General features: G+C 43.2%; 1 protein-coding gene across 1 annotated transcript in view; it reads right to left on the bottom strand.

Annotated features, from left to right (window-relative positions):
* Positions 1-1,274: 1,274 nt before the first annotated feature.
* The window catches only part of LOC137644148 (phosphatidylethanolamine-binding protein 1-like), a 28,138-nt gene continuing 4,941 nt past the window's right edge, over positions 1,275-24,471 (bottom strand). The window contains exons 2-5 of the mRNA XM_068377129.1: positions 19,852-19,935; positions 16,350-16,442; positions 12,215-12,275; positions 1,275-1,739 (exon numbers count right to left, since the gene is read on the bottom strand). Coding sequence (XP_068233230.1) covers positions 1,552-1,739; positions 12,215-12,275; positions 16,350-16,442; positions 19,852-19,935 — 426 coding nt within the window. The 3' untranslated portion in view covers positions 1,275-1,551. The remainder of the gene's footprint in view (positions 1,740-12,214; positions 12,276-16,349; positions 16,443-19,851; positions 19,936-24,471) is intronic.

Raw genomic sequence — 24,471 nt, 5'->3', positions numbered from 1 at the left:
TGTCTTTAGAGTCCTTAGATTCTTTCCTGGGAAGGATGTAGGACTCTTAACATTGACGAAGATGGCAAGTTCCTTCCAGTCCCCACCTGAGAAGATACCTCAGCACGAGGAGAGGTTTCCTCCATTGGTGCGATGGGGGAAAGTCTCACCTCACGTGATTCCCCTGTGGACGTGAAGTACTTGTCCGACAGGGAATGAGAGAAAGTCTGGGGGAGTGAAGGAACCTGCCTCGAAGGCTTGCGTGGAGTCAACTTAGCCCTTGGAGAAGTTACCGCGTCTGGAACTCCTCTTTTCCTCTTCAAAGGGGTAGAAACAGCCAAGGATCTGTGACCTAATTCAGAGAAAACAGGCTTGAACGCCGGCGTATCGGCTCTGATTAGTGCACCGAACCAGGGCTGTTGGCTGACAGACGCGCTGTCAGATATACCCTTTGAAGGGGCAAGAATTGAAGGATCCCTGGGAGGAGTTCTCATTGGTAGGTTCGCCTGGAAAGGCTTAGGGATCCTGTACCCCTCTAGATGTTTCCCTTCCGCCACAATGCGCGCTGTTATGCGCTTGCGGGGAGGGGAAGGAGGAGATGGCGACCTTGCTGTGCGTGGCTCAGCAGTCGTGCGCGGGAGGATATTGACGCTCGTGCGGGGGAGCGTAATGGTGCTCGCGCAAGGGAGAATGCCGAGAAACGCGCGCGGGAGACTGATGGCGCACAGGAGCGCGTGCGGGAGACTGATGGCGCACAGGAGCGTGTGCGGAAGACTGATGGCGCACAGGAGCACGTGCGGGAGACTGTTGGCACGCGTGGGCGCGCAGGATCAGGGCGTTAAGTGCGCGGGCGAGAGTTCGCGTGAGCCTGAACCAGTCGTAGGGCGCACGCGCAGGAGAAAGACCCCTGGCGCGCAGGCACACAGTTGAAGCTTGCGCTGCTTGTGGGCACGCAACTGCAGGAGAGGATGGGCGAGGGCGAGGGCGAGGGCGCGGGGCGCGAGTGCGTATCCTCGTGGGTGCGTGCTGGCGCGATGGAGAGAGCTGGCATGATGGCGAGCGCTGATGCGTGGGAGAAATCAACCTAGTTGACTTCCCAATAGCGTGTGTGGGGGGGGGGGGGGGGAGCAAGCCACCCTACCCTTACCCCCGTAACTAGCGGTGTGGGTAGTAAACCCTCGTTAAATTTTAATGGCTCAGTCATTTCAGTGACGCCGAAAGTAATACCCCTATTAAATAGCGTGGTTTGTATTCCAGTTACGGAACAAATAGATTTAAATGAAAATTCTTTGAAATGCAGAATAAAATTTTAATCAAATTTAAATATATAAATAGGCTAAAATTAAAATAAAACCATTATCAACTGCCACTGGCATCATAAAATATGAATTAAAAGTGTAATAAAATATATTAAGATCTATCACAAATAAAATATATTAAGATCTATCACAAAAATAAAATCAATGTTTTCACTGCAATACCAAACTGATATTATAATTCAATGAGGTGCAAAACTTCTAACAAAACTACACTACAGGAAGATTTATCAACAGTAGTAATATCAAGAGAAACTTAGAATTTAGTAGAAAACATATTCATTGCAACAGGTCCACAGAGCTTATTCTTAGTAGCATATTCCTGGACATCAAAATTCTGCCTTTGGTCGATTTCTCCAGTTGGACTTGCTTCCTGCTCCTCATACAAGAAGATGAAGTATCGATGTTCACCGGTGCCATTAGGAGGAGTAGGTTTTCCATATGCTGAAAGAAAGAATTGCAAGGATATATTGAGCAATATATCTAGTGACACTACATAAATTGTGGGCAATGCAAGGTAAATACAACAATCATACAATCCTAATAGCCACTATGGAATAATGTTATCAATATTTCCTCACTTTCCTGGTACTGTATTCTGACCACTGTAAGCCAATATTAAAGTTCCTGTTGAGAGAGCAAGAGAGAGAGATGTGAATAATGTTACCAATACAATTATGTCTGTGCTAAAATTATGTATAAATTAAACTGTCCAGAGATATTTTACTTTGCTAAATTCCCCACCTTATCTTTGGGATAAATTTTGCTTAGGGTTTTCACTCAATTATAAGGACTATTGAAAAGATTAGTATTCTGTAGGTTATGTAAAATCTGCTATGGCTAACATTCTAGAAAATCAATAAGGGATAAACCAGTACAGTAATACTTCATCATTGAGTAACATATACCCTAATAACATTCCCATTACTCCCTTGGTGATGAGTGGAAAGAATATATCCCAGAGAATATAATAGATCAACCAGGGGATGGGAGTGGAATGAATATGTCCCAGGTGGTTGTATTCCAATTCAAAGGCACAGAAAACATCAATTAGAGGGGGAAGGGATATAGAAAATATGCACTACTTGCCAGCTAGAGATTAAGGCTTAGTTAAAACGCAATCGTGATGGCATCATGAAATCCAGAAAGGTAAAATTTATTGCATTCACATCCTGTATAAAATACTGCACAGCCATTATCATAATCATTGACAAACAGTATTTACAACTTTCCCTCTATTTGATTTGGACAAAAAATAAGTTTACTTAACTTTCTTAAGCCCAGTTGTCTATTCCAGAAATTATCAGTTAATAGTCTCCATTTATTGTATACCTTTTTCCCATTATTGTGTCCTCCTACACATCTCCAGTCTTAAAATAGGAAAAGATTCACATAATATACGATTCTATTATACCTATCTTCTCTCCCTTCAATACCCTTACCAGATGAATATGGAAAGAGAACTATAGAATAAGCCGTCTCACCAGTCAGTCCCTTCATCGTATGGTAATATGACAAATTCGTTGATAATTTTTAATTTTCCTAAGTTTACAAACCTTAGCTATTTAATAGGGGTATTACTTTCGGCGTAGCTGAAATGACGAGCAATTAGAATTTTAACGAGGGTTTACTACCCCATCGCTAGTTAGCGGGGGTAGGGGAGGGTAGCTTGCTACCCCCCCCTCCCCCTTCACACACACCTGTGCTTGAGCTCACTTTGCTTGGAGGTAGGACTTCAAGGGGGATAGGGCTGGCGGGCAAGTTTGATTAAATAGCTAAGGTTTGTATAATAAGGAAAAATACAAATTATCTACGAATTTGTCATTTGTTCCGTAACTGACATACAAACCATGCTATTTAAAAGGGGTGACTCACCCATTAGGAATGGTGGACTGTGTCAGCACTCAAAAAGAAGGAGTCCCTGCACCTCGCTAGAACCTTGCTACACAAGGACTGCGGCCTACGCAAGGTGTGTGAAGGTATAATGAAGTGTGACTCGTCCTAGGAAGTTGACCTGAAGTTCTTTAGATGGAAACTTTAGGCTAGGACTCTCCCAATACCAACTCGTCAGGGTATGGGAATGTGACAGTATTAGCTTAATATTAGGAACACAAGGAAACATGGTTTACCTGCAGTGGTTTGAGGTCAGCTATGCAGAGAACCCAGGATGCTACTTCCCCAAGGGAGGGGATGATGAAGAAAAGAATAAGGGCCAAGCAAACCTTTTCATTCATGCAGACTAAAACCGGGTAACAATGCCCTCAACCTTCTGCTACTTGTCCAATAAGGAGCTTGAGGTTTAAACCAGCTGTTGTGCAGCCACCACAGGGCCGATAGAGAACGTATCGAGCCTCCTGTGGGTCACGTCTTACAGTTAGTGGGCTGTGAAGGTCGTCTGACGCTTCCACACCCCAGTTTGAAGAACCTGCGTCACTGAGAAATTCTTTTTGAAGGCCATCGACGTAGCTACGCCCCTGACATCATGTGCTCTAGGGCGACGTGACGGAGGAGGGTCTGGATTCAGGGACAGATGAATCACCCTACGAATCCATGCCGAGATGGTGTTCTTGGTGACCCTCCTCTTAGTCCTCCCTGTGCTAACAAATAACGCTGGCACCTGAGGGGGGATTGCAGCCGTTCTTTTGAGATATAGCCTCAAATTCCTTACTGGGCATAGTAGGAGATGGTCTGGGTCATCTGTCAAAGAACGGAGACTCAAAATCTGGAAGGAGTCGAACCGAGGGTCCACTACTCCCGGATTCTGAGTCTTAGCAATAAACTCAGGGACGAATCTGAACATTACCTCCCCCCATCCCCTTGAATGGGCGATGTCATACGAGAGACCATGAAGTTCACTAACACGCTTGGCCGAAGCCAAAGCTAGTAGGAACACCTAGTAGGAACACCGTCTTCCAAGTTAAGTGGCGGTGTGAAGCCTGGCGTAATGGTTCATAGGGAGGTCTCTTAAGAGACCTGAGAACTCGAACCACGTTCCATGGAGGTCTCACTTCTGACTGAGGGCAGGTAAGTTCATAACTTCGTATGAGTAGGGAAAGTTCCAGCGAAGAAGAAATGTCCATTCCTTTGAGCCTGAAGGCTAGACTTAAGGCTGAGCAATAGCCTTTCACCACCGAGACTGAAAGGCGCATTTCTTCCGCAAATACACGAGGAACTCCACTATTGTTGGAATAGTGGCATCGAGTGGAGAGATACCCCTTCCACGACACCAATCACTGAAGACTTTCCACTTGGCCGGGTAGACAGCTGCGGATGACTTTCGCAGATGCCCAGACATCCTGATCGCAACTTGAGAAAATCCTCTCTCAGCGAGGAGATGCTGGATAGTCTCCAGGCGTGAAGTCGTAGTGAAGCTACAGCTTTGTGGAAGATGTTGGCATGTGGTTGTCTGAGTAGATTGTGTCGTGGAGGGAGTTCTCTCGGTAGTTCCGTTAGGAGTTGCAGAAGGTCCGGAAACCATTCGGCGTGATGCCATAGCGGAGCTATGAGGGTCATTGAAAGATTGACCGATATTCTGATCTTGTTGAGCACCCTCCTCATCAGACAGAACGGGGGAAAGGCGTGAACGTCGATGTTGTCCCACCGTTGTTGGAAGGCATCTTGCCAGAGTGCCTTGGGGTCTGGGACTGGGGAGCAGTACAGTGGAAGCTTGAAGTTCAGAGCTGTTGCAAACAGATCCACAGTCGGGGAACCCCATAAAGTCAGGACTTTGTTGGCTACTAGATGATCCAAAGACCACTCGGTACTCGCTATCTGAGACGCTCTGCTCAGATTGTCGGCGAGCACATTCCTCTTGCCTGGAATGAAAGGTGCCGATAGTGGAATCAAGTGGACTACGGTCCATCTCGGCATCTCTACTGCAAGATGGGATAGCTGCTTCGGAAAGGTACCTCCTTGTTTGTTGATGTAAGCCACTACTGTGGTGTTGTCGCTCATCACCACCACAGAGTGACCCGCCAGGTATTGTTGGAACTGTTGAAGGGCCAAAAAGACGGCCTTCATCTCTAGAGGGTTTATATGGAGGCACTTTTCTGATTCTGACCACAGGCCTGAGGTCGTGTGGTGCAGTACATGGGCCCCCCACCCTTTCTTTGAGGCATCCGAAAACAGCATCAAATCCGGGGGGAGGACGAGAAGATCCAATCCTCTTCATAGGTTCTAGTCTGTCACCCATCACTGGAGGTCCGTCCGTTCCGCAGGTCCCATAGGGATCATGACGTCCGGGGAATCGTAGCCTTGATTCCACTGAGACTTGAGGGATCTCATTGTGAGGCGACCGTTGGGAACTAGACGAGCCAAAGATGAGAGGTGACCACGATTGGGCTGGAAGTTCTTCTCGTCTGAGAAAGGGGCTTGCGACCTTCCTCAGCCTTGCTATCCTGTCGTCTGATGGGAAGGTTTTGTGGAGATTGGTGTCTATAATCATGCCTAGGTATACCAGTCTTTGAGTGGGAAGCAGAGAGGACTTCTCGAGATTTACCATGATCCCCAGATCCTGGCAAAGTCCCAGAAGTTTTTCTCGGTGTTGAAGGGATGACGCCGAGTCTGCTAGGATCAGCCAGTCGTCCAGATAACGGAGGAGACAGATGCCTATCCTGTGTGCCAACGAAGATATTAGGGTGAACACTGGTGAAAACCTGTGTTGCTGTGGAGAGACCGAAACACAGCACCTTGAACTGGTACACCTTGTTGTCTAGGCCGAATCTTAAGTACTTCCTTGAAGACAGATGGACTGGGATCTGGAAGTACGCGTCCTTCAGATCCAGTGTACACATGAAGTCCTGCGGTCTCACTGCTAGTCTGACTGTGTCTGCGGTCTCCATGCTGAACGGAGTTTGTTTGACAAACTTGTTCAGAGCCGAGAGGTCGATGACCGGTCTCCAGCCTCCAGACGCCTTCTTTACAAGAAAGTGTCGACTGAAGAAGCCTGGGGACCCATCGAGGACCTCTTGGAGAGCGCCCTTCTTCAACAGGGTCTGGACTTCTGCCCGAAGGGCTTGTCCCCTTGCTGATCCCATGGCAAGGGAGCTCAATAACACTGGATTCGTCGTCAGGGGAGGTAGAGATGTTGTGAACGGGATGCGATATCCCTGACTGATTACAGAAATCGTCCAGGAATCGGCCCCGAGTTGCTGCCACCTGTCTGCGCAACTTTGTAGGCATCCCCCCACTGGTGGACATGTAGGGGGACTGCCATTCCTAGCGTTTGCGGCCTCGGCTGCTCCCTCTAGGATTTTTATCTCCCGTGGAGGACTTTTTGCATTTCCTGTCCTTGACAGGAAAGGGCTTAGACACCACTGTCTTCACTGCCATTGTCGGTTTCGTGGTCTTGGTAGGACGGGACTGCTGGGGTGCTGGAGGCTTATAGGGCTTGGATGTCAAAGCTCTATGCAGGAAGGAGTCTTGGTGGGACTTCCTCCACCTCTCAGCAGCATGTTCCACGTCTTAAGGCTCAAACAGATTCGACCTTCCAAGGAAGAATGCCTGAGCCTATTTATCTTGGTGCTAGGGACCTTCTGATGGAACATCTCAGCCACCGCATCCAGAAGTTTCAGGATGGTGTTCGCCCACAAGTTCGAGACTTGGTGGGCCAGAAACTCGATCGTGCGAGTGCCTGAGAGGAGGAACGTCTCCATAGCTTTCCTGGTACGTTCTTTGGAGAAATTCTCAGAGCGTATCAGGATACCTAAGGTCCTTAACCAGATACTTTTTGGCTTACATAGCACACTTCGCAACCTTCGCCTGATTAAGGATCCAATGAATGGTGAAGAGGAAGAGCTAAACAAGGCTCCTCCAAGATCTCGAAGTACCTCCTCTGCCTTATGCGAGGAGGTGGGAGAAGCTTGTTGCCGGCACTGGAGCGATTGGAGGAGGCTAATTCAAGAGAGCTGGACCGCGATCTTGTTGCTGGTACTCTTAACCCCGAGCCGCACTGGTCTTAAAAGGTTTTTGAGTTCCAAATACTCTGTCCAAGACCGTGTCTTTGCCCTCTCGAGGACGGATCTCTGGGTCGGCAAACCTATTGAGAGTCCTCATAAGATTCAGAACCTGCCAAAATGCATGTTCTGACTCTTGTAGTTCTCCTCAGGATGCCGGACTTGCAGTGAAGTCTCCTGTCCCCAAAGGCTCTTCTTGGGGAGAATCGCGGACGTTCTCTGAATGACTAGCTGGCTCCGTCCTAAGTCTCGTCGAGGATTTTGGCACTGTCTTCGAGTCCTTCGACTCCTTCCTGGGAAGGATGCAGGACTAGCAAAGACGGAGGCAAGTTCTCTGCCCCTACCCTGGAAGACTTTTCAACGCGAGGTAGGGTTTCCCTTATTGGTGCGATGGAGGAATGTCTCACCTCACGTGACTCCCCTGAGGACGGGAAATCCTCGTCCGACAGGGAGGGAGAAAAAGTCGGGGGGGGGGGGGGGGGGGATACCTGCCTCGAGGGCTTACGAGGAGACAGCCTAGCTCTTGTAGTAGTCACAGCGTCTGAAACTCCTCCTTTTCTCTTCAGAGGGGTAGACGCAGCCAAGGATCTGTGGCCTAACTCAAGAGAGCACAGGCTTGAAAGCCTGTGTAACCGCTCTGATTAGTGCCCCAAACCATGACTGTTGACTGACAGCTGTGCTGTCAGACACTCCCTCTGGAGGGACAGGAATCGACAGATCCCTGGGAGGAATTTCCATAGGGGGGTTTGCCTGGGAGGAGTTTCCATAGGGGGGTTCGCCTGAAAAGAAGAAAAAGTGTTCCTGGACCTTTCTGGATGCTTCCCTTCCACCGCCGTGCGCGATGTTCTGCGCTTGCGGGGAGGGGAATATGGCGACCTTGCCGTGCGTTGTCCTGCAGCCTCGCGCGCGGGAGGGTATTGGCGCTCGCGCGATGTGAAATACCTGGGGTCTTACGTGGGAGAGTGCTGAAATGCGTGGGGGACTGCTGATAAGCGTGCGGGCACGTAGGAGAGCGCGCGGGAGACTGTGGGACCACAGGAGAGTGCGCGGGAGGCTGATTGTGCACTCGCGCGCACGCGGGCGAATGTTCACGCGTGGGCGCGCTGTATCAGGATGTTGGACTCGTGGGCGTGCGAGCGAGAGTTCGCGCGCCCCAGATGATGTCGTAGGGCACGCGCGTGCAGGGAGAGATATCCCCTGCGCAGTCGGAACCTGTGCGCGTGGGCGCGTCAGGATGGCGGTGCATAACTGCTGGAGATGATGGGTGCGGACGTGCGGACGCGCGCGCGTATCCTCGTGGTGCAGGAACGGGAAAAACTAAGCCTTCAGCTACTGCGGGATGAGAAGAGGCAGAGGTATTAGGAGATACCGCATTGGATACCTCTGACACCACGACGTCGACAATTGACAGAGGATCTACCTTTGCCAAAGTCGGCGATTGCTTGACAGCGGCACCCAATCGGATGATGTCAAGTAGAGCTTCCTTGGAGGGCGAACCCTTGAGCCCCAAGGAAGACCAAAGCTGAAACAAATTAGTTAGTGATACATCCTCCCACGGGGGAAGAGGTGGAGCAGCCTCGCTAGGGGAGGCAACGCCTTCTCTCGAACCCCGAGTTTGGGAAACAGAACCACGGTCTACACTACCACTCGCCGGTCTCTCGAAAGAGACCGATCGAGCGGGACCTTCGGAGGAGGTTTGGGCAACAGAAGAGTTGTCCTTGGGATTTTCTCCTTTCAAAGAAACCTTCAAAGGAGAAATATCCCGCCTGGACTTCTTACGTCGCCGAGAAAACCTCTCCCACTGGAAGGTAGACCACTCGCCACACTTATTACCACTATCACACCGTCGGCCTCTACAGTAAGGGCAAAGGGTGTGAGGGTCTGTCTCGACCGCCGACATGAATGATCCGCAGGGGCGGTCGGGTAATCCAGGACAGGTGCGGATAATCGCAGAGGCCAACTTCACACTCAAACCTGTCAAAGAAAAAGCAAAAAAGCATTAATGGCTGCCAAGAGAGAGGCGAGGATGAGAGAGGTCATGTCTGTTTATAATCCGAGCCGAGAGCAAAGTGAGCTCAAGCACAGGTGTATGTGGGGGGGGGGGGGGGGTTTGCAAGCTACCCCCCCCCCTAACTAGCGATGAGGTAGTAAACCCTCGTTAAAATTCTAATGGTTCGTCATTTCAGCTACGCCGAAAGTAATACCCCTATTAAATAGCGTGGTTTGTATGTCAGTTAAGGAACAAATACCCAGTTGTAGAAGGGCAGGAACACCTCCCCTCCCCTAAAATTTCAAGTATTCCAATACAATCATGTACATTGGAATACAGTCTTAAAATCGATTTAAAAAAAATCAGTGATACAGCTGAATAAGTAGACTAATAGTCTGCCAACATACTCCAATTCATATTTATTCTCTTAGTTCAAATGATTCTCCAAATCAAACCCATCATTCGAATACATTCCTTCATTTTCAACTTTTAAGTTTTCCATCTTAAATTTTTATATTTTGCCTCTCAACTTTTTCATCTTTCCTCAGCTACTTGCTGTATTGAATATTTTATATTTTTCCTCAGCTGTGTTGAGACAAATAATAAGAAATGCATTTTATACAGTAGGTATTCGTACTGTAGGGTCAATGATTGTCTCAACATTCTTTGAAGAATTCTTTCTCCCCCTACCTGAGATATTCAGCAATTCTTGTATAGGAAGAAGGGATGGATGAGCATTGGCTGGTTTCCTTCAATGACTGAACTACTACTGGCTCTCACGCACTCCTAGGGTAATGGCCACCAAGTACCTAAGCCTTTGGGGAGTGAACGGAAGAGCATGCCAATATGCGGCACATAGCAGCGTCATGCAAGTACCTATCCTTGTTTGTCAATGATCCATGCTGACATCCATGATGTGTCACCTCATAAGTGGCCTGCTCCAATTCCTATCACACGAATGAATTGGATATTTTGATGGCTGGGAAAATCTCATTGTGTGGGAAGATCCAAGTTGTGAAACAATCTCGGCACATCAGATCTCGAGCGTTGAAAGATCCCTTTAGACCTTATGGCTGAAAATGCTGGGAAGGAACAGATTATAGGTGATAGGTGTACTAGATTCCTGGCGATTCAAAAGTAACGATCTCCTGAAGAACAAGCATAAGTTCACATGGTTCTCAATCCAAGCTCACTGCCAATCCCGTGGAAAACAAAGATGGTAGAGAACACAATCGGAATGTTCTTGTGAAGTTCTTTCAAACTCTAAACAATAAGGATTCAATACCAGCAACTGAAATTTGGGAAATTAATACACAATATATAAGAGAGAAACTCACAAATACATGTTTAATCACGACCTTATTTACCTTCCCCTATGCTTATATTTACACAAATCAACATTATAAATAGAAGGATCAGGCTAGAAGGCAGACCTTGGGGTGGAAAAGACTGCTTTAAGCTCCTCATGAGCATAGACAACTCCCAGGAAGCAGAGAAGCTTATAACCTGCAGTCGGAAGACCATACTCACGGTCAAGTAGAAGCCTTTGACAGCCACGACGGAGAGGCGCTTCTCTCGACAAAGGAAGATGAGGAAATCTGCAATCTGTGTTAAAGTTTTGAAAGGAGCTGAATAAACACGTGAGCAGCCAAATTAAAGTTCAAGGCTCTTAAGCTGGAAAGGAGGTGAGGCTACTTGTCCTCTACCCTCACCAGCTGATAACACGACCAACTCCAGCTCGCACTGAATCAATCTCCCTTACTAAAGGATTTTGGTTTGTATACTGCGTAGGAACAAATAAAAAATTTGACCTCAGAAATGCACAATATAAAGACGAGTCTGCGATATAGATTTATATGAGTTTATAAATCCAGGATGTACTGAGGGACAGATACGTAAACCAAGATATGGAGTGGGACTACTGTACTAGCAATTCATGTGCAACAAGTGATATTCATATCAATCAATATTGCTGCTATTTTTTTATATTTTTTCATCAACTTTTAATACCCTAGTTATAATCATCATACTGTAAATAGTAATACATAAACTAAGTTCAGTACTGTATTCTCAAATCATATTTATACATTACAGTACTGTATATAGCATTAAAAGTAAAAATACATCCGGCACTAAATATAAAACAACATTCATCATAAATCATAAACACCAATGTCCCGCTATACGAATGATTTCCGTTCCTGAAGAAACGTTTGTCAAGCGAAAATTCATCAAAGCAAATTTTCCTATTGATTTTCTTTATAAACATTGAGATGCATTCCTACGAGTTCACCAAAGTTTACAGTAATAAAACAGAATACCTGAACAACTTTGTTTTGTTATTAACATTAAGTAAAGTAATTCTGTACTGTAATAACAAGGTAACAACCGTTTAGAAAGAGTATTTTATTCCTGTTAATAACAAAAATGAAATATTAAAATTACATATTTTCAATACAGTAGTATCCCCTTAAAAACAAAAGAATAGGTTACTGTAGTATTAAGACTACATGGTTAGTCGCGGTATGAAATGTGCTAGCAATACGATTAATGTAAACTAGTTCTTATAATTCACATAAAATATTTTACTCGAAAATTCTAAAATGATTTGAGTTACAAATTACCTATCAAAATGACTCATAACTTCGCAAAATAAAATAATTACAATCCTAACACAACGGATTAATGTAAAATGAGTGCGGTCAGTTGAGGGTGTGAAACGCAATAGCAAGACAAACGTAAACTAGTATAATGCCCTGTACTTCTAATTTATAAAATAAAAAATTATTTGATTCAATAATAATTCTATAATTAATATAAATTTTACATTTACAGATTACAGATCAAAATATTTGTAACTTGGAATTTTTGGTGTAAATCGAAGTATAGGACAAAATTATTTTATTCGTATCTTCGAAAATTCGTTCATCGAATCTTCGTATACCGGGGCATTGGTGTACTATAATGGTACTTACGTGTCACATCAGTGCCCGAGTAATTTTGATTTACTGGCAATGCTGGACCCAAATCTCCTCCCTGTTAAAAAGACAGCAATATGTAAATAAAAGAAAAATTAAATTAAAACTATACTAATTTACTCTAAAGAAAGGAGCAACAGGTATTATTTAAACTATATGAAGAATATTAAATGTGGAATAATTATCATCCAAGTATCCAAAAAAAAATTTCCTTGACAACCCCTTAACATGTAAGAATAAATACTAAACAGTACTGTATTTGTGAAGAAAATTAGCTATTTTCACAGACTGTTCAAATTACTAAGAAAAACCATGAAAAGGGTAATTTTTCATAACATCATGACATTATACAATCAACTACAAAAATTAGATATGTTAAAAGCTGGAAAACAGATACATGACTTCTATTTCAAGTCCTAACACTCAACAGCAATGTATTGTTTGTATAGACTTCCCCAATAACAAAGGATGCCCATCACTTTACTAGGAAACCTCTCAATAACTTGCCGGGGATTCATGTGCTATGGCTATTAAAAAGTTTTAGATTTGATGAGCACTCTAAAATCTGAGATTTTCCTCTAAAATATAATGAGGTACGAGTGGCCCTGCATCATATCTTGGATGCCATTTTAAACTATCATTTTCTCAATGTTGAATGTCTCAAACTTTCTTAAAAATACCACTATATGTGGGATGGTGGGTAAGAACTTGCACAAGTCCTGGGTATGACTATTTACCAAGGCACTTCCTCCAATTTTGGGGGGGGGGGGGGGGGTACCTGACATAAAAAAAAAAAAAAAGGACAAAAGGGGACTTTCCTCTCTCCGCTCCTAGCCTGACGAGGGATTCAGCAGAGTTTGGAGTATGGTTGGTACTTCTAGGGTGCCACAGCCTACCCTCCCCCTCCCCCATTATCCACCACAAATGAAGTTTCATATGCTGAATCCCTTACTGCAGCTACGTCAGCGGTCACCAAGGCAACTGGAGGAAGCAGCAGGGCTAACCGAAATTGCATCACAATCAGTCGCCATTAATTCCTATTTCTAGTATATTCCCTTGCCTCTCTCACATCTATCCTATCACCCAGAGTTTTCTCCACTCCATCCATCCACCCAAACCTTGGCCTTCTTCTTGTACTTCTTCCATCAACTCTTTCATTCATTATCTTCTTCAACAGACAGCCACTTTCCGTTCTCTCACCATGGCCAAACCACTTCAAAACATTCTTCTTCACTCTAGCTACTAAATAATTTCTTACACCTGTTCTCACCCTCACCAGCCATACTCCTCATACACTTCATCTTGAACACATTCCATTTTTGTCTCTCCGTCACTTTCATTCCCCAAAACTCCGATCCATACATCACAGTTGGTACAATCACTTTTTCATACAGAACTCTCTTTACATTCATTAATAACCCTCTATTCTTTACAACTCCCTTCACTGGCCCCAACACTTTACATCCTTCATTCACTCTCTGACGTACATCTGCTTCCACTCCACCATTTGCTGCAACAACAGACCCCAAGAACTTAAACTGATCTACTTTCTCAAGTACTTAACTCTCCATTCATCGTGGCATTCAACCTAGCACCACCCTCCCTTCTCGTGCATCTCATAACCTAACTCTTACCCACAGTAACTCTCAACTTCCTTCTCACACATACCCTTATAAACTCTGTCACTAATCGACAAAGCTTCTCCTCCAAGTCTGCAACCAGTACAGTATCCTCCACAAACAACAACCGAGTTATCTCCCACATTCATGATCTATCTCGTCTATCAGTTTCAATCCTTGACCAAGCACTTGAGCATTCACCTCTCACCACTCCATCAACAAAAATTAAACAACCATGGCAACATCACACATCCCTGTCTCAGCCCAACTCTAACTGGAAATAATTGAAATAATTTCCATAAATTATGTTTATTTCAATTAATCTACCAAGAATTCATATGCTAACTACCACAATGCCCTGGATGAACAGATGGATAGTAGTAATCTACAAACACACGATGGAATTTAAGACTGAATTATTTTATTCAAGTTGTATCACTGGAGTCTGTATAATCTAATATCTCCGTGAATACTTGATAAGAGATGAACCTGGTAGCATACAGAGCAAAATCAACTAATAATTGATGGTAGAAGTCAGGGCAAGAAGGATACATCTAAACAAAAGAAAACTAGGGTGCACAATTATTTTGATCAAGACATGAATACCACGATAATATTCTTATACTCTGATGACAAATTCAAGTTGAAATGCTTAAGTACATGCAGACATCAACAACTAGTCATAATCTTGCTTTGTAGAGAGCACATGCATTGCTAGACAGCTGCAAGGCAAAAAGACCAATGTTCGGAATGATGCCATGTTTGGTGATTACTAAATCTATGATCAGGGATTTATTTGCAAGAGAAGTAGAACATTTCAAATTGCATAGCTTCTTTCAATATTTTGCATCATGAGTAACAAAGCAAAATACATTATTCCAACCTTGAGTAATAAGCTTTAGACAGGAGTGGAAAAGACAAAGTTGAGGTCAGTCAAATGGCACAACCATTCTAGTTTCCAACTTTTAGAAAGAATCCAATATTCATCCAAAAAGAAAAGTTGTTCTTTAGTCAGTGCCACAAAAGGCAATGAATTCAAGCCACACTACACACAATAGTCAATGGAGAGAATTGTCCTTCCTATATTAGAAAATTAAGATACAACATAGAAAACATCCAAGAATGATCAAGGATTACAGTACAGTACATAATTACTACAGCCACAAAATTCACCAAAAAAGCTTACAACATACACATACATATACCAAAGGCACTTCCCCCAATTTTGGGGGGTAGCCGACAACAACAAGAAACAAAACAAAAAGGGGACCTCTACTCTCTACGTTCCTCCAGCCTAACCAGGAACTCAGCCGAGTTCAGCTGGTACTGCTAGGGTGCCACAGCCCAACCTCCCACATTTCCACCACAGATGAAGCTTCATACTGCTGAGTCCCCTACTGCTGCTACCTCCGCGGTCATCTAAGGCACCGGAGGAAGCAGCAGGGCCTACCGGAACTGCGTCACAATCGCTCGCCATTCATTCCTATTTCTAGCACGCTCTCTTGCCTCTCTCACATCTATCCTCCTATCACCCAGAGCTTTCTTCACACCATCCATCCACCCAAACCTTGGCCTTCCTCTTGTACTTCTCCCATCAACTCTTGCATTCATCACCTTCTTTAGCAGACAGCCATTTTCCATTCTCTCAACATGGCCAAACCACCTCAACACATTCATATCCACTCTAGCCGCTAACTCATTTCTTACACCCGTTCTCTCCCTCACCACTTCGTTCCTAACCCTATCTACTCGAGATACACCAGCCATACTCCTTAGACACTTCATCTCAAACACATTCAATTTCTGTCTCTCCATCACTTTCATTCCTCACAACTCCGATCCATACAAGGCTAAAACAAACTCATGCAAGATGTATGTCTACTCAGAATGTGAGAACAAGATTGAATGCCAAATTCTTGACTTGGTAAAGAAAATGGGTGGAGAAACATATGAAGCTCACAACTAATAGTATTTAATCAAATGATCTAATTTAGCTGAAGAAGAAGACGATGCAGAGGAATTGCCGGAAAATAAGTTTACATTGGATAACATTGCAAAAATAAGTATGATACTTGACCTTGAAAGTAAAGCAGTTGGCAAAAAAGGACTATTCTAGATAAAATAACACCCTGTACCTCTTTCTCCCAAACCCCTTTCACATTTGCTACCACTGAAAACTAAAACTAAACAGTGCCCCTGATAATGAGTAGTACGAGTTGAACAGTATTTATAATATTTTTTTTTTTAATGTTTGGCCAGGTCAACAGTACCCTGTGGTGAAATTCACACGTAGAAGGGGGGCGTCATGATATATAGTAGTATCATCCAGGGGAGGGAAAGTTAGGGAAAATTAAAGAATTTTGGTTTCATTTTAGGTCAGATCTATTTACCAATGAACTTTGGGGAAATTCATAGAATAAAAGACGATTGAATGAATTAATCCTATATAGTATAGTTAAAAAAGTAAATTACCAGTATTAGAATGTTCAATACATAAAAATCTTGGCACTTACATCAATACCAGATTTGATCATGTGAAGCCATCCTTTGCCATTATCAGATCTTGGTGCATCTGGGTCAACCATAACCAATGTGTATTTCTTACTCTGGAATGGAAGTTATTTTGATTAAATAAAAGCATTACAAATTCTGAAATAAATGTAACATGCATACTACATCCATCTTAAACATCTCTCGTAAGTCAACAACTTTAATCCGAGTCTTATGTTGATCCAAATGGTAATCCAAAATATTTTAAACCCAAGTTTTATGGTAAAGAGTGGAAGAAATGAGACAGAAGAACTTTAATTAAGTTCAACCCTGTTAAGAAAAAGTATATGTAAATGGTTTTTTTATGAGTTTCATGGAAAAAATTACCTTGGGAACATAGGCAACATCACATACCAAACCCTGTGACTACTCATTTCAATTTTTCTCTCAATAGGATTAGGGGAAACAGAACATGTAGGAATTATGCCAGACTACTAAGTCTGACTGGATACAGCACTGGTAGTCACTCCAATTCCTTTATCCAGGTGTATGGAACAGATATCTATGAGTAGGTGTAGAGCTCAAGTTTCTTATTGCCATCTGTGTTGTTGCAGTGAAGCTTATCGAAATTTTTTTTTTCACCAAGTCTAAAGGAAAATAGTGTAGATCCATTAAGTCATTATGAAATTTTCCACCATGTATAAGATCATTTAAAGTAATAAAAATATAGAACTATGTCCCTTTAAGGCCACCTCATGATACTTTGATTGTTGAGAGTGTAAGGCAGGCGTGGGCATCTATCCGTCAATTTGTAGCAGCATTTTACTATATCCAAGTGAGAGAGGGGCTTTTGATAATATACCTATGCAAGAAATATTATTTGCTCAATATATAATTTTTTTTTGCAATTTTTCCTTGTTTTATGTCTTACTATGAAAGTTTACATAAAACTGACATCTCTTTCATTATTTACTAATGATAATAATGATTACTGGTATAAATAAATATACTGTACTATAATTAAAAACATTTCCGTAACCTAGAAAGTCTCAGGACCGCACAACATGTCACGGGCCACAGGTATCTGTAGCTCCAAGAACACTTTCTTGTCAAATTACAACTACAAAGAATTTTCTCATGAAGCCCTAGTATTACTTCTTGGCCTGAAAAGGAGACTGAAGAGCAAAGAATACAGAATGTTACATCCTTGGCCAAGCATCCACTCCTGAATAAATCTTCTGATTGTGTTGTCTGGGAGCTATGGCTTATCATATCCTTTCCTGACATTAATTTCATTACCCACAGAAGCATATCTGTTTTAATGTTACCAATTGAAAGATTGAAATTTCTATATTTGGACATGTCACCAAAACAACCAACCTTAGTTGCTTTTGTCTTTTGAGGCTTCTATATCTGGCTGATGAAGATCAATGGATTTGGTAGACAATTGGTCATTATCCCCCTTATTAAGATGCCACCGAACAATTAGTTGATTACAAAGCTTAACTGCATCATTATCCAATCCAGCATGTAACAAACATGACTCCTACACACTAAGAGGGGGAAGGAAGAAATAAGGAGAGCCAGTCAATTTACCTTTCCATCTAGGCTCAAGTCTATTATTATTATTACTGGCTAACCTACATCCCTATTTGAAGAAGCAGGATGCTTAAAGGCCAAGGGCCCCAACAGGGAAAATAGCCCAGTGAAGAAAGAAAAAAAAAAACAGATTAGTGTGCCTAAGTGCATCCTCAAGCAAGAGAACTCTAACCTAGGATAGTGGATGACCACAGTATAGAGGCTGCGGCCCTACCCAAGACTATATACCTCTTTCCATCCTTCTGTATTTCTGGTGATGAAAATGAAGCCATGCAACTCACCTACTTAGTTTGCCAATGTTAGCGCTAGCACAATAAAAAGATGACAGACTTTAATGACAAATCTATGCCGGATGACCTTCTCAAGGGCTCATATAGTGTATCTGTAAACAACTTGAGGACACAGGTCATGTCCCACTCCAGGGGCCCCAGGGGCACCATGGTCCCTGAGTGGAGAAGAAAGATTGAAGCTCCTCATGAACATAGACAAGTTGGCTGAGGAGAAGTCTAAGCCCTTCAGTTTATAAATACTTTGCTGAGGGCTGAGCAATAGCCTTTCACATGTTGAACCCACAAGGTAAGAAGCCTTTCTGCCACGAATAGCTGTAAGGACCAATCTGTTCGTATAACCTGCCCCTGATAATTGAGCGTGTCTGTTAATACATTCCTTGTCTCTTGCCTTCAATATCAATATACCATGCATACAACTAATGGTATTGCTTTCTGTCCAGATGTGCATCTACTTCATCAACTCATAAGGGTGACACAAAACTATTCCCTTTGTTTATTAACGTATACTACTACAGTAGTGTTGTCTCTCATCAGTAATGCTGAGTACCTTATCAAACGTAATTGAAATGCTTTCAGAGCAAGAGACACCGCTTGCATATCCAAAACAATATGCACACACTGTGATCCTACTGACCATGCAATTAACGTGACTACCTCCTCCAGGTGTGCACCACACTCCTCTTTCCATGCACCTGAAAACAGGAGCATCTGTGGAGGAAGGAGTTAAATGGAACTCCCATGTTGAGGTTTTCGTCATTCGGCCACCCGGTCAGATCACCCTGCACCTCCTGTTTTATTGGAACTAGATGGGTGAGGCCTGCATGATCAAGTACCAAACTGTAAGAGATTTTACCAGGGTTTTAATGTTTGAATGGAGTGAGAACATTATGTCAAAAATGTATAAGAAATTCAATGAAGATGAGAGGGAGGAAGATGATCATATTATGGTAGTGACCAGGCCTTGGAGGAGGAAGAGCATTTTTCTTACCCTGGTGGCATATGGGAAGGCCAAGTACTTATTGAAGTTTGCAGTATGAAAAGAGCAGCAACAATCTTGGTAACAGGGAACAAAAAGGCTCTATTACATAAACTTTAGTTATGATGAGAGTGAGATATCTACATGCATCAAAGGCATGGGCCCTTAAACAGAAAACAGTAGGAATTCTGAAAGGGGATATTGTAAATACAAAATGCTAATATTCATGGCTAGTGTGTGCTGGATAACAGTACAAAAATGTAAAAATGCAGCTGAGAAATGTGACCTCCAGATGATTGAAAACAAACTTAAGATGTCAATTACAGTGATAATTTGTGGATGAGAAGAGAATGGAAAAGAAACCGTCATTATGTATGTGTAATAGATATGAAAGGTAGATAAGAAAGGTCCAAGACCAAAAATTAATGGGAAGATCCTGAATATCATGGAAATAGGCAGATAAATACTTGGACCAAATGGAAATTTAAACAACGGATACAACAAAAGAGCTGAATCTACTTATTAGAAGTCTAATCAAATAATGGTAAATTGACAATTACTTTCATAATGACAAGATAATTCAGATCCTGGATTATAAATTTCACAAAAATCTATAAGACACTGTAATCACAGCTAAAATATAATAAGAATTCACATTACCCTATCATAAAGTTCATATTCTATTCGGAAGAAAACTTCAAATTTTGCCTTGTCATAAGAACGTCCACAATCGCTGACAATTCCCTGCAAAAAAAAAACAAAAGTATCAAAGACTTGAGATTAATGCAAAAATTTTCATAAAAAATTTAAGAATGATTGATTTGAGGTTTTCTGGCATCATGACATCTAAGGTCATTAACACCGAGCAAAATTGAAAAGTACTATACAGTTCTGTATAGCAATAACCAACCTTATCAAATTGATTAACTTTTTATCTCTTTGAACCTAGTAAGTTTAAAGGGATTCTTTTAAAAAAAACTTAGGAACTTTTATTTTTCAAATTATAATGAAAGAAAAATGAAAGCATTCATCTTTCAATGCATGTGGGGAAATATATGCACCAGTAATTCCAATTCAGTCATAATGCTGTACACTGAAATCTTATGCCTATTCTTCTTTCTGGAAGCCCTAATGAAACTTAAAACCATATATATATCGCAAGCAAAGACCCAAGACTTCGGTATTTTTCATACTTGATATTTACAAATTGATATGCCTACCAACAATATTCATGTGCAAATATCAATTTGAGTGGCAGCCCTATCAAAACCCACATGCCTTTAGTGCTTACATCACCTCACTGTCCCGTGGTTTTTTAATGGCGTTTGTTTATTGATCAGGCGTCACATTTTCACTATGAGCATACTATTGTGGGAAGTAGAGTAAATGAATACAGTACATTACTGTATGTGGATATCATATTATCATTGAAATAATTCTATTATAAAAAAATTGCTTTGTCAATAATTCCTACTTACTACAATTACGTTCATAAGTGACGGTACTGTGTACATTCCAAAGTGACAGTCCTGTGTACCTTCATAATTGTTCACAAGTGAAAAGAATTATTTCAATTATTTATAAACTTTTTGAATTATAAGAGCAAATCAGTTCATATACAAAGAATATATCTAATATAAAATGTAAACAAATTTCCCTGGTAAAATAATTTTTGGGTTCAAGCCATGTTGTCCTGATGAAAGGTTCCTATTGGTAGTTTTCTAAGGGATATTTGGATACAGTGATATTCCCAGAGAAATAACCTTTAGGTCTCCTGAATTCTAACTCCTGGCGCAAATATCCTTAAAATTTCTCATAAGAATATCGCATAATATCAGGGGACGTATATCTTGATACGACACATAGCAATCTTCACCCCGAATAGCGTTTCCGCTTCGAGGGGGAAAAGTGGCAAAAATAGAAGGGGAGCCGTTATCAAAGTTACCCTTTCTCCCGTACTATTACGAATATCCAGATGGCACTGTATCCAAGATGGCGCTCATTCCTATTTTTGTAGTGAATTCGCACGGTGGTTTTCCCTGTTGCTCTATCATTTGTGTTCGATTATCTGAGGATTAATCATGCAATCTCCAACTACTTCTGCTTCTGGAAAGTTGAGTATTTATTCTTTACAGTGTATAATTTTTAGCTCCTGATTCACAGAGAAATTAGAGTAATTTTAAGTGTTAGGAGCTTTGCCGATTTCCAGAGGCGCCATGGGCGCTGTCGTTCATAACGCATGTTTTATTTAGTTAGCTGAACAACACTCCCGGTTGTAATAACATGAATAATTTTGAAGCTATTTAATTAAGATTATACTATTAAGTTATATATGTCGATCGTATACATTAGAGTTTCGGCGATTTAGGTAACCGAACCTCGCCCCGCGCTAGGCTTCCTAGCCTACGCGCTTCAGTTTACTTTCATACGTAATATAGAAGGACATTCCTAGTTGTAATAGCATTAATAAATTATGAAGCTATATTGGCACAATTATACCTGTAAAGATATACATAATTATGCATATATTTCCTCTTCCTATATCGATCGTATACATTAGAGTTTCGGCGATTTAGGTATCCGAAATCTCACCCGGCGCTAGGCTACCTAGCCTAGGCGCTTTAGTATACTTTCATACAAGTTCCCAGTTTACCCTCGTGTATCGTTTTATCAATTCATGAGGAGATAGATATCTCCTAGAATTATTATATAACTCGATACTCGTCTCCTGTGGAGATTTAAGGGTAATCCCTACTTCCCTCTGAATGCCAACATAGGCGACACCCCTATCTTGGTCTTTCCATAGAGTAGACACTCCGGCTTGACTAGGCTAGTGTTTTCTGTCTCTTACCCTTGCCGGCAGATAGCCGTCTTTAGTTTTTCGACAGAACCTCTGAGTATTCAGTCTTTTTGCTGGCGGCGGAGCAGCAGGGTGAGTAGTCACTCCCCTGCTGGCTTTCAGCTGCCGGCATAGGAGGCTATGCCTCCCTAGGCCGCACTTGAGGTGGATGTATGATGCCGCCACCTTCTCCCCTGCGGTCTAGAAGACTAGTCCTGTGTCGGCAGACCCTAGGCTGAAGACTAGATATTCTTTTGCCGCCTAGGATGGCGCCAACACTGAAACAAAGTTTCTCCCCTGTTGGAAGGTGGCTGCAATTCTGCCGCCTCCTCCTAACACGGTTTCGGCAGACCCTAGGCTGAAGAACAGAATTCTTCTGCCGCCTAGGATGGCGCCGATACTGAGACAGAGTTTCTCCCTTGTGTGGCAGTGGCGGCAACCTTGCCGCCTTCTTTCACAATTAATACAGAACCCTTTCCCTGCCCCTCTCTGTCCTTTAGCGATGACCTAACCATCGCAACCCTGTGGCCGTCGTCCCACAATCTCACCACTTGCCGGGTAGGTTTTGGTGCCGGCCAGCCTCCTACATAAGCAGCTGTATAGTCACTCAGTCTTTCCCTTATGGACGCAAGGCTCCGAGAAAGGTTGTGCTGGCTGTGACAGCTGCCGGTGGGAGACCCCTTTCCTGTCAAGTGTTCTTCAGTCCTCTCTTGGATTGCCATCCACATCTCCGGAGCCAGCAGTGACCAGCAACGGCTGTTGTGGTTGGATGGAAGCTCCACTCCATGCTTTCTCTTTCTTTGTCAGCTAGTGCTGCTAGGTACTATCCCAGCCGGCGACATGCCGGCTGGGCCGGTGCCGCCAGGTACTAACCCAGCCGGCGACATGCAGACTGGGGCAGTGCCGCTAGGTACTGACCAGCTGGCATCTCGCCGGCTGGATCGTGCCCCCAGGTACTAGCCTAGCTGGCAACATGCCGGCTGAACTACAGTATATGACTATACAGTAGTCAGTATATTGGCAGTATAGATCATACAGCAGATAGAAAACTATAGTATATAGTATACAGTAGTTAATTTCCAAGATACCCTGTGTATCCTTGCACAGTCTATTGTTGAGACCAATCATATATCGAAAGGAAAGATTTTTTTCAATACACTGATAGCTAATCTGTTAACACTTTACCCCACAATATTAAAGACCTAAGGAAGGGTCAGCGTTAAGATACACTTGCCTACCCCTAGGGGTTAGAACCCTTCCCTTGGGCTTCCTGAATAAGAAGACTCTATGGTTTTAATTTTGGGGGAGGTCACAGCAATTGGCTGGACAGGAAACACATGTGTGTGTCTTTCCTAGTTCCTTTCTAGCTTGACTATCCTAAGCTACAATGGTTAAAATATTAATAGTAATATTTTACATATTTGTTTATCAGATGAGATAAACTACCGCATTCTCATTTAAATTTCCTCTCTTTACAGGAGGATCCGGTGAAGTGCAAAGTCATCTTCTGCAACATCAGGAGTAAGGACTTCTGTGGCCACAAACAGTGCAGGGCTCATGCCCCCTGCACCGCCACTAGAGAAGCCCTATGGTACTGGGACCCCCAAGGCTGCAACATTTGCCGGGCCTTGGTTACCGAAAGTTTTGACGACCCCAAGTCAGCGGAGTCAAGGGATGCAGCACGAGAAAAGCTGCGAAGATGGATACGTGGGTTCCAGAAGAACTCAACGGGACTGTACCTTCCTAACGAAAGGATGTGCAACTTGCTGTTCCCTAAAGGGAGTATTGAAGCTGTCATACCCCAGGAACAACCCAAAATACCATGCGTCCAGATTGCCGTCGAAACGGAAGTCAGTGACGCATTACGAGGCATGGACATCCATCAAGAGGAGAGGATGTCTGAAGTGTCCTCGGACACTGAGAAGGATCTTCTCAAGGGAGATCACGAGGAGGAGTATACATTGACTCCTGAAGATGATGAAGTTGATTCGGAGTCCCTTCCGTCGGTGCCGGCTCTGGAGCCATTACCCTCAACATCTTCCGCCCCTCCATCAGATCACATGAGACAGGCACTAGCCAATCTTACGGTACTGATGGAGAGCATTCGCAAGCAAGGCGAAGAAAGGAAGCTAAACTGGAACGAGAAACCTCGACGGAAGGATGGGGAGGTCACTCCCATCAACGGAAAATCCAAGGGACCTGGTCTTCTCTATTCAAGACCTTTCACATCAACATTTTGGAGGCCATGGCAGTCCTTTTGACATTGAAGAAACTCTCCCATCGCAGATCAGCCTACATCAGGCTGATCCTGGACAGTGAAGTGATAATGAGATGTCTAAACCGTCAAGGCTCGACATCGCCCCAGATCTTCCGCTTGGCAGAAAAGAAGAGATGGCACTTGTCAGCAGTTCACCTTCAAGGGTTCCGCAATATGACAGCGG

This window comes from Palaemon carinicauda, chromosome 7 (assembly GCF_036898095.1).
Source record: "Palaemon carinicauda isolate YSFRI2023 chromosome 7, ASM3689809v2, whole genome shotgun sequence".
Classification (NCBI taxonomy): Eukaryota; Metazoa; Arthropoda; class Malacostraca; order Decapoda; family Palaemonidae; genus Palaemon; species Palaemon carinicauda.
Note: the sequence above shows the minus strand (reverse complement) of the source record. Positions and strands in the feature narration are given on the sequence as shown.